This window comes from Patiria miniata, unplaced genomic scaffold, assembly GCF_015706575.1.
Source record: "Patiria miniata isolate m_02_andy unplaced genomic scaffold, ASM1570657v1 HiC_scaffold_2, whole genome shotgun sequence".
Lineage (NCBI taxonomy): Eukaryota > Metazoa > Echinodermata > Asteroidea > Valvatida > Asterinidae > Patiria > Patiria miniata.
This window is the reverse complement of record NW_024037058.1, coordinates 14,869,843-14,880,456: the sequence shown is the minus strand read 5'-3', so window position 1 is coordinate 14,880,456 and position 10,614 is coordinate 14,869,843. Positions and strand designations below refer to the sequence as shown.

General features: G+C 40.9%; 1 protein-coding gene across 2 annotated transcripts; it reads left to right on the top strand.

Annotated features, from left to right (window-relative positions):
• The first annotated feature begins 179 nt into the window (after positions 1-179).
• LOC119726629 (kelch domain-containing protein 10-like) lies at positions 180-10,375 on the top strand. 2 transcript variants are annotated; one of them, XM_038198383.1, is made up of 8 exons: positions 180-445; positions 1,468-1,616; positions 2,136-2,220; positions 3,011-3,171; positions 4,192-4,443; positions 6,163-6,277; positions 7,216-7,355; positions 8,473-10,375. In XM_038198383.1, the coding sequence occupies exons 1-8, from the start codon at positions 370-372 to the stop codon at positions 8,689-8,691; spliced, it is 1,197 nt and encodes a 398-aa protein (XP_038054311.1). In that variant the 5' UTR covers positions 180-369; the 3' UTR covers positions 8,692-10,375. The 2 variants fall into 2 exon arrangements, with proteins under 2 accessions (XP_038054311.1, XP_038054312.1); XM_038198384.1 differs by lacking the exon at positions 1,468-1,616.
• Positions 10,376-10,614: the final 239 nt, after the last annotated feature.

Sequence of the window (10,614 nt, the reverse complement as noted above, 5' to 3'; positions counted from 1 at the left end):
GCTATAAAAAATTCGCCTTAACCCCTCCTACTGTTACGCACAAAGTGTACTCTGAGCAGTGATTGGTTGGAAGTAAGTAACTAATGGGAATCCCCTCGTTTCGACTGGCCAATAAGAATCAAGCACTTATCTGGATTTCCTGGAATTCTGGGCGAGTGGGATGAGAAAAAAAATCCCCAATCGATTGGGGATTTCCTGAGATGGTGACGCATATCATTTTATTTTCCGATAATTATATAATCTCGTCTGTAAATCCCCCATTTTCCCCTTACAATTGCATGTAGCGCTTTTGCTGATGTGTTGTCCTTTTCGTCGCTAAAACAGTTGACTAGAAGACGTGAGCAGATCGTGAGGGCGCGCCGTACGTACATGCTCTCACGTGCAGACACTGATGCGGAAATGGATAGGACGGATGTTGGCAAGTTCGTTCGTATCAAGCCTGAAGGTGATTGCAACGAAATAGCCCTTTATTCCCTTTAACTTGACTCCGTCCGCTAAAATGCAACCATTATATATCGATATAGAATGGCTAGAAGTAGGTCGGTGACAAATTGGGTTAAAAATTGAGGGTTAATAAATAACTAGCATTGAAGTAATTTCTAGACGAAAAATGGGCTCGTTTTTTTCTCTTTATGAGTAGCTTGAGTAACTCCAGCTTAACATGCTCATCAGGAATTCACATGAGCATGTTAAGCTGGAGTTACTCAAGCTACAAAAGTTCTAGGGGCCGGGGCGTTGGGGGCCCAGCAAATCTCGCTGGGCCCCCAATGCCCCGGCCCCTAGAACTATCAGACTATGGGTATTACAATACCCATACTACCATAGTTCTAGGGGTACCCGGCCCCCTGTCAATGTTGTCATTCATTGCGCGGTGTGTGCTCCATCAGCTGGAGAGAACAACATTGACCGGGGGAGTGGGTGACCATGGAAGGCCAAGGTTATTTCCAAGTGTCCTAGACCCGTGAACGTGGCGTTGTAGTTTACAACAAGCCACGTTCACGGGTCTACAAGTGTCCCAACCATTTTGGCCGGGATAGTAGGGTAGGGTAGGGGTCATTGGGAAAGAGGAGGGGGTAGACGTGGAGGCACAGGCTTCAATTCCCTTCCCCCGTCATCTGCCTCCCGCTCCCCCAGTTAAGCGTATCGATGGTTTTGCAAGATTTTCACAATCACAGATTTATACATTTTAACCAAAATGAAGCTTTTTTGATATGACCCTGAAAACATCCATAGAGTTAAAAACTGGTCTGAGCGGTCCATCTCTTTCCAACACTATACTCGACAGGGACAGTTGGGCCCAACTCATCCAGTCATCATGAAAGTGAATGATTGAAGAAGGCTTTTTAATAATTACTATAATTTATGGATAATCCTTTTTAATGTTTTCGTAGGTGCAATTAACCAGGCAGGTTGTCCGACCTATTTTTAGTATAGAAATTTTTTTATTTTACTTATTAATAATTAAAGGCATCGAGCCGTATCCAAGGAGTGGACATTGCTCTACAACAGACGGTAACAATATGATTGTATATGGAGGATACAATCCTGAATATCACAAGAGTGGAACTGGGCCAGGTCATGAAGATGTCGTCATTGAAAATCAAGTTTTTACTGAGGTAGGACAATTTTGTTCACGTCAAATTGGGAAACACCAAATGTCAATGGCAAAGTTTAAAACGGAGAATCTAATTGTGTGCATGGTCTTTTGTCCAACCTCAGACTAAGATTTCTGTGTGCATGAATCGAAAGTGTGCAGTGAAGATAAAGGTTGCATTGCATTCTGAGTTTTGTGCCCTATGTACATGAGTATTTTGTGGTTGGCAAAAATGTCCCATAATGTGGTGCAACAATGGCAACATATAACTTTCTCTGCTGGCAATTAAATTTCCGGTTTGACAGTTTTCTGTGGTACGGCATCTTAACAAAAATCCAGTGATTTAGAAGCATGTGCTCCCATGAATTCGCATTAACCATGACTCCCGTCCATAAACCGAAATGATGCAAGAAATCGGAGATATGAATGACACCCCTTCCCCCCAGAATTCTGGCCCTCCCTTTGGCTCCCACTGAATAAAAAAGGCAACACAGTATCCGCCCGTTTATCATGTTTATCATTTGATGATCTGTTTTTACAGATGTGGTGCTTTAACCTGAACACAGAGACCTGGCGTGAAGTGAGCACAGTTGGAGAAAAGCCGACTGCAACCACCGGCATGTCAAGTGAGTCTCGTGACTTGAATTTTGAGTCAGCAAAATTGTAGTAGTGTAAATTTGAAAAAAAAGCTAAATCAACACATCTGAAGCTTCTTAACAAATGGGGGGGGGGGTGTTTCCAGGCCAGTTAATTTAAGTGGGGGGCGGTAGTCTACAGACACAGCAACAAAGGCTGTGCATGTGGTCATGCGCTCTTATGTTACGCGATAAGCTTGTCTAGGTTTTATCAATCTATATGCCCGGCCGTAATAATATTGTTGTATTATGAAACACTGCAATCGAATTGGCCAATCAAACAGTTAGTCCTGAATGGGGAATGAAATGACGTCACGATTTAGTAAAGTCGACTCCGATTGGCTGAGGCGCAGGACATGCTCAGATATATCAGACGTTATACAGGAGACTGGGCTCCGTGGATAACGGGTGAAATACTCAGACTAGAGGGGGGGGGGGGTTGACAACAAAGTTTGCCGACAGACCACTCTGAGCTGGAAAGGAGCCAGGAAATATTCCTCCACCACCAGAACAAATCTGAAATCGATTCAGTGGACGCTGTTCGAAACTGACAATGCAGACAGGAAACTATCGAACAATGGGTATAAATCTATTCCTTGTAGTATACGTCAACAGACGTAACAGTTTTCAGTACCAAAATAACAAGTTCTTTTTACAGGGTGGTTTTTCAAATGGTGCACCGAAAACATAAATGCAAATGCAAATTTATGCAAAAAAGAAAATCTTAAAAAACTCATGCAAAATTCATTCCCTACCCCCCTTATTTTCTACCGACGTCTAGTGATATTGGATACCAGTGGCCACATGCTGTTGTTGCACGGAGGTACCGGTCATCCATGGGGTAGGAACAACAACGGTGACCTGATTGCTTTCGTATTGAGTGAGAGGAGATGGAAACCGTTACAGTGCACCGGTGATTGCCCCGCAGCAAAATATGGACAGGTCGGTTGGAAGGTCATGCATTGTCAGTATAGGCCAAGTTCGCGCAAGGACTATAGTTGACCAATGGTTAACTAACGTTTGCCCGAACTCTGTCTAGTTGACGGTGGTTGACTACGCTAGTCGACTATTTGGAACCAGCCTACTGGGGTTGGTTGCTTCGCTGGTTACCAATAGCCACGCGCATTCATAACGCTAGCAGAGAGCCAGGAACCAGAAGTTTTGCGATGACTTTTTGACCAGCGTTTGACTAGAGACGTTCGCACGTTGCTATCAGTGCGCAGGCGTAAGGTACGTCACAAATCAACCACTAGTCGACTAATGGTCCTTGCCCGAACTTGGCCATAATTGTCTATGCTGGTGCGAATGGTCATTTTCTTGCTCCCTAATCTAAAAGATCTTCACCATTTCTCATCACAGGTTTATTTTGGCTTGCATATTCATAAGCCTGTGTAAACGTTTAATTTGTTTGCGAAGTGTATTACTACAATTTGCTGAATTACGAAGTTATGAGTCAATCACAACTTTATTGCAAGTTGATCATAAAGTCGATACTTAAATCACAAGTCATTACAAAAATCAATCACTAGTTTGTCACAAGTCAACTCACAAAGTTACGATTAAGGGATGAACAGTGACAAGGTAACAGATTTTCTACTGTTCATTTGAAATTTCTTTGGGTTAATTGTGGTTGTCTTCTGGTGGATATAGCTTGTGGTGACTTGATACACAACCCTGCTAATGGGGGGTTGCAGATAATACAGGAGTTTGAAACACTTCTCTGTTTCCCTTGTGAAGTATTTTCAGTTTAAAAGCTTGGGATTGAAAAAGGTTGCAGTTGATCTAATTGCAGTGCACGCGGTCACGTTTTTGCTGGTCCTGGAGTACCAGCCTTGTTGTTCCTATCCGACTGACTGACTGACTCGCTGATTGTCACTTAATTGTAAATTTGAATTTTGAAAAGTGGATTGCCGTTTCTCCCGCCTTCAAACTGCAGTTTTCCTTCTTTCTTTTTCAATTCAGGCCATAGTCCTCAGACAGGGCCATCTCTATTGCTTCGGTGGCTGCCGATGGCTTCCCGATGTTGAAGATTTCTTGTTCAACTCTGAGCTGCACTGTCTGGACCTCAAGAGCCAGACCTGGTCACTCCTGTACGACGATCCTCGAAACGAATCCCGGGTTATGTACAAGCACGGCTTGGCACTGTATGAAAATAAACTCTACGTTGTCGGTAGCAGCTATGGAGACTTGTACTCGTTAACTCACCAAGAAAAGGTGGGAATTGTAACAGATCACATTATCTGTTTGGAAGGTGTAACTAACTTTTAAGATTGGGTTTTTCCCCCTCATCAAGGTAATTAAGAAGGCTGCCATACTCAGTGCCTGGGAGAAAAAAATACAAAAGCTTACTTGGTTGGGACTCAAACCCACGACCTCCTGCTTACTAGTGCAGACATCTTAGCACTCAATTTTTGTTAAACCATTGCACTGATCCTAGCAAGCTAGATGATCAAATAGTTTAAGATATCAGCTCTATAGTAGGCAAGATTAAGGTTTTAGGTTTGAATCTCACCCAAGCAAGCTCGTGAATTTTTTTTCTTCCAAGCTCTTGGATAGCACTGAGCATACTCTACTATATAAATAATGCCAGTTAAGGGTAAATCCCAATGTCAAATAAATTTAGGTTAGATTTTTAGGGGTTGTTTGTAGGGAGAGGGAGGGGGTGAGGTTTAACCCATTAGTAGCTGTGTTTCCATTTCACACTAGACAAATCTTGGGGTTGATGCAGGGTTGACGCAGGGTTGAAAAAATGCAGCGTTTCACACTTGAAAGTTTTCAACCCCGCATCCAGAGATTGGTTTTGCCCGGGTTGAACTCGAAGCTTCTCCATACAAGGGTAGAGATTTTCAACCTGGCTTGAAAGTCTTGCCAGGGTTCAAAACAGTAGTAACCAAGCGAAATAAGCTTGGTTTGCAGCAAGTGTGAAACGATGCGGGATTGAATGAGGGTTTGGAATATCAACCCAGGGCGGCACTGGGTTTGTCCAGGATAGTCTTGGCCCAAGACACTTGTGATCGATAGTGGACGGTGCATAGTGCGCCCTCTAATGGCACAATAATTAGACCAGCAGGCCTACTCGCACTAACGTCTTGGCCATTTCGAATCAGCGGTTTAACTTTTTCTTTATTTTCTCCCTAGGCTTTCCTAGGAAATCAGTCAGCGATCGATAAAAGGTTGGCTCGCCCGACGGTTGTAAACATTCGCGTTGTGCGTATGTACAACCGTGCATCAATGCTTTTCTAGGGAACCAATCATCGATTCGGAAAGGTTCAATGGCTCACCCCACGGTTGTACACATACGCGTCACACGGTACGTGAGCAAGCATCGGCGATTTCCTAGGGAACCTTTAGCGGTTGAGAAAAGGTCGGTCGAAAAAAGGTTCAATGGCTCACAGTTGTAAACATGCGTGCTATACGTGCGGCAATCATGCAAGCATGGAGCTATAAACAGGTTTGTTCGAATTTATACAGACAGTCTTATTTACATAAAATGGCCCTGCCCCCATTGCTACGAAATGACCAAGACGTTAGTGCGAGAAAGTAAAAAAAAACAATTACCGGTATGCAAGGGCTCTACACAGCAATGCAACTATCGCTCTTGATCACTGACATCTTGGGCCGGAACTAGTCCAGGACAATTTAAGTTTGACCCGGTTGATAGTGCTCTGGCAGTTTCGGGTGCTGCAGTGGCTAATATGGGTTAACATTACATTTCCTTCTATCTGGGAATTTCACTAGGGACAACAATTCAACTCATTTCGGTAATACTTGATGATTCTGTCAGTTAACCACAGATTTAAGTTAATATATTTTGTTATTCTTCAAAATATCAAGTTTTGTACTGTGAGTTGCACTACATTAAAACAAAAAAAATATCAATTTTGATGACTACATTAATTTTAGACTTGAACGTCAATTCTTTTGTTGTCATAGCTCCACGTCTTTGATTTGCACACAAAAGAGTGGAAGATACAAGATACATTGCGTTGTCTCAGACATGGCTACCCAAGGCAGAGGAAATATCACGGCTGGGTACAGTGGAAAAACGGTGAGTGTCAATTGTATTGCAAGAAAATTATCTGTGAGTCTTTGGGAAAATATCTTTTCAACCCTGCTTCTTGTGCCCTGCTACAGTAAATATTGCAGTTTAAGCTTATACACATGTATAAACGCTTCAAATGTACAGCCTACAGCTCCTTGGTGCAGGATATCATAAAAAAAAATTGGAAAGTCATTGAAGCTTAAGCAAGGTCATGTTTTAAGAAAACAAAGGGAAGAATTTCCTTTTTAAAAATTACATTGATAAAGGGCGACAGCCTCATGTTAAAGCATTTATGTATGGTGGAAGCTAGAGCTACAATAGATGCATGTTAAATATTAAGGAAGATTGGCATTATCATTTTATGCGAACTTTTGATTAAACTGTTAAATATCACATTGAATATTAATATTGCAGTATACCATATACATCCACACTGTGAAAAACTGAGGGATGTACATGAACAGTTGTTTTGTTTGGCTGAGCTAGGTCACATTGACTATGGGCTCCTTGCGCCAACAAAAGAGGGCGCGTTTTTACCTCGTTTGAGAGCTCCATAGACGGGACACACAGCGTGCATGTACTGTACTGGTTCGCGTGTGAAGTACTTCGTACGACTTCCTGAATGTGCAAAAGCTTTAGCCGCTGCGTCTTTGCGTGAGCGTCAGCCATCGTCGGCGCGTGAATACGTTCGAATTCAACTTGGGATGGTCTCCGAGACTAATCCCCGCCTCCAATAACTTTGGATACATTCAAAATACGCAGTAGATGTATCGGGAACCAGTCTAGGTCACCCCCAACTCTCCTATTCTGGCCGTTGATGGGGTACCTGTGCATGGAGCCCATAAGCCCACCAACTCCTCAAATCGACCCACTCCCTCCCCCCTTCAATATAAGCCTAGCAGGGAATTGTTTAACCAATCTTTTATCTTTTGGACAAATTACAGAGGTCTACATATGCGGTGGCCACAACAACAGAATAGTTTTGCGAGACATTTGGAAGCTAGAGTTACCCAGCTTGCAATGGACTCGCTTGCCTACAAACCTGCCAGTCACTACATACTTCATCACAGCTGCTATAACACCCGTAAGTTTTGGATTTTTGTTGTTGTTGAAATTGGCAGAGCTGTATTGAGTCCAACAAAAATGAAAGGTCACCTATGTTGAGTCACATGACTGGTCAAAAGTAACAGAGGATGAACATGAAAAAGAAAAATTTCTTGGTCATAGGTCAGTTGAATAATATCTTTTTGACTTCAGATTAAAAGTGACTTGCAATTGACTTCTTACAATTTGAGTGTAATTCTGCAGTTTGTATTGTAAAGTTCTATTCAAGAGATCTTTTCTTTGGTTTTTGGTTTGGTTTGGTTTTACAGAGATGAAACATCTCAGATTTTAATCTGAAATCAGATTTTTTTTTGCTTTTCCACTGAAATATCAGACTTTTAACAATCCCACAAAAATGATTATTTAACAATTTTTCCACAATTTTTTTTTTTATTATAATTTCCAAAAAAGTCCATTGAAAGTCAATGAAAACGGCACGTAAGTTTTCTTTCATAAGTGTAGTAGTTTTAATCTCTTTTACCACTCGTGAACAGAGTGATTTTATGGTAGAAACACAAGTAGGCCAACGCTGATCAGTTAAATACTGACCTAAGACACGGAAAAATTCACTGGGTCCCACTATGATGCGCTGCGCTGCACTGCACCGCGCGAAGCTGTGCCAGGTCCAATTTCAGATTTTTTTTGCCAAGGCCAGTTTCATCTCTGTTTTTTAGTCCCACAAGTTGACCTTGGTGATATGTATGTGGCCTATTTTTGAGTAGTATAATAGGGGTGTAAGTGGCACAACCAATGTCAAAATAGGGTCTTCCCCCCCCCCCCCCAAAAAAAAACCCCATCTTTTCTCTGCGGCAAAAAAGTTTGGGCAAAATTTTTGGAAATTCTAAACAATTTGAAAAAAAAACTGTGAGCCCCCACCAAAGCCAAATCCTGGGTGCACCACTGTGACTGACTGCATGACTGACGTTACTTAGACTTGTACCTTGTATTGGGACAAATCCGGCCCATGAGAAGACTTCCAGTGAATTGCTATTCTGAATCAATTGCATTAAATTTTGTGCACTCAGGGACCAGATGCTTAATCACTTGTCCTGTTTTATTTTCAAATTGTAATCCTGACTCTTTTTTTCTTTCTTTAGACCAAGTGCCTGTACACATTTGGAGGAATCACTGACCTCGAGGACCGCCCTCGGACCAACGCTGTCTTCAGACTATGGCTCGCTATTCCCCCTCTCCTGGACCTGGCCCTGAAAAAGGTCCTGACTCTCCTACCGGACAGAAACGCTGAAACTATCGCAAGGCTTCGAGACCTGGGAGTTCCCTTTAATGTGATGGACAAACTGAGACACGTAGAATAAAGTGATCAGAAATTGCCTCAGATCGCACCACAGAGCATCTAGAGTCCAGAAATTTTGCCGTAGTTTTTGGACCCACTTTTTGGGGACCAAATTTTTTTGCCCCTCCCCCCAAAACAAATTGTGCTCTGGATCCGCCCTGGATTTATTTGAGGGGAAGTGTGGCCCAGTGGTTACGGTTTGTGACTCATGATCAGAGGGACAGGGGTTCAAATCCTGCAGCAGCCATATCATGTGCCCTTGGGCAAGCCACTTCACCGGCCCCACTCGCCTATAGCGCTCCACCCAGGAGTATGATAAATGGGTACTGCCATTAGCTGGGGAGTATAATTGTGATGGACTGGCAACCGGGGAGGGGCCAAGGGTGGCCGGTAAAGAAATATTGTCACGACAGTAGACAAATGCTGGCCTGATCAAGCAAGGCTCAGAACAATCTTTACTTTGCTCAAATTTCATTTAGAATCCTCGAACTTATAACCAAATTGTACAAAACAAAATACTTGGTATGGAGATTAATAACTTTGCCACATGAGTTTAGACACCCAAAAAGTTTTGTACCAAACTGCTGCCATGTCCAAGTGTTTTTCTAGTGAATTACCATATTTCGATTTTGTTGGGTATTAAGCTTGCCTTTAAGAAATACATATTTGTTGATGCCATTTTTGCTGTAGGGTAGAAGTTCAAAGTGTTATGTTTTTCAGTTCTAAGCTATTTAAATATTATTTGTTTGTGTTTTTCCCTTGGATGTGCTTCTTTTTTACTTCTTCTTGCCATTCATCCAAACCCAGCAACTGCAGTTTAATAAAAAACCTTTATAATTGCGTCACGTCAGCATTATATTTATTATTTTATGTCTGTGCTTATCCATATACAGGTGGACTTTTATTATTTTGGGACCTAAAAATGCTACCTATTTTAAAAGAGAAGTTAATTGCGCCAATCTACATTTTGTGTTTATGTTTTAATCAATCAAGAAAATTAATTTGTTACAAAATACTCTTTTTTCTTATCAATTATACAATGAACTTTCAGAAATGGAAACTAAAATAAAAGTTTACACTTTAATGCAGAAAATTGCAATTAAAAAGAGTATTGAACATTCCAAGTATATTTGCTGTTTATAAAATTATTAATAATCATTGCCCTACAAAAAGCTAAACATTTGTAAAAAAAAAAAAAAAAAAAAAAGCAATAAATCGTATGTAATGTTATTTACAATAATGAAACACATAATAAAGTAGTTTGAAATATATCTAGTAATTACTCGGATGCCTGACAAAACTCTAGGGAGTTTTTCTTTACAACTCGAATTTTATGCTGCAGTTTTAAGTCTGGCCCACCAATACTGATTTAGTATTTTATTAATACTTACATTTTTTTCTAACCAAATCTGCAAAGTTCGAAATTGCCTATTGGATTAAGCTTTCAACAGTTCCAGGTGAAATAATTTTATCAGATTGTTGCATGGCTCACAATTTATTTCATTGACACGGAGTGTAAGTTTTTTTAATTTTTAATTTTGTTTTTTTGTTTTTTACAATGAAGTGCTTTTAGTTTAGGGTCATATTTGTACAAAGCTACTGTACTTAAATTAAGTTAGAATCAAATATAATGTGATGTAGTATGAGGTTTATATTTTGAATATTAAACATCTTGATTCATTAATTCATCATTTATAGGCAGTGAATCTGAGTTCAAACCGATGCATTTTTGTATTGTAATTTTCCTCGTGGCTTTGTTTGCTTGAAAAAAAAAAACCTAGTGAGTTATTATGTTACTTGCTTCATAACGGCCGGTGTCACTTTTTGGTGCTCATTTTATTTGTTAGCTGATACATTGCACAGTAGAGCACTGAGTATATTTTTGTAGGAACTTAGATTTTTCATCACACCAACCACAATATAATTTCTATTTCTTGTGTGGAGC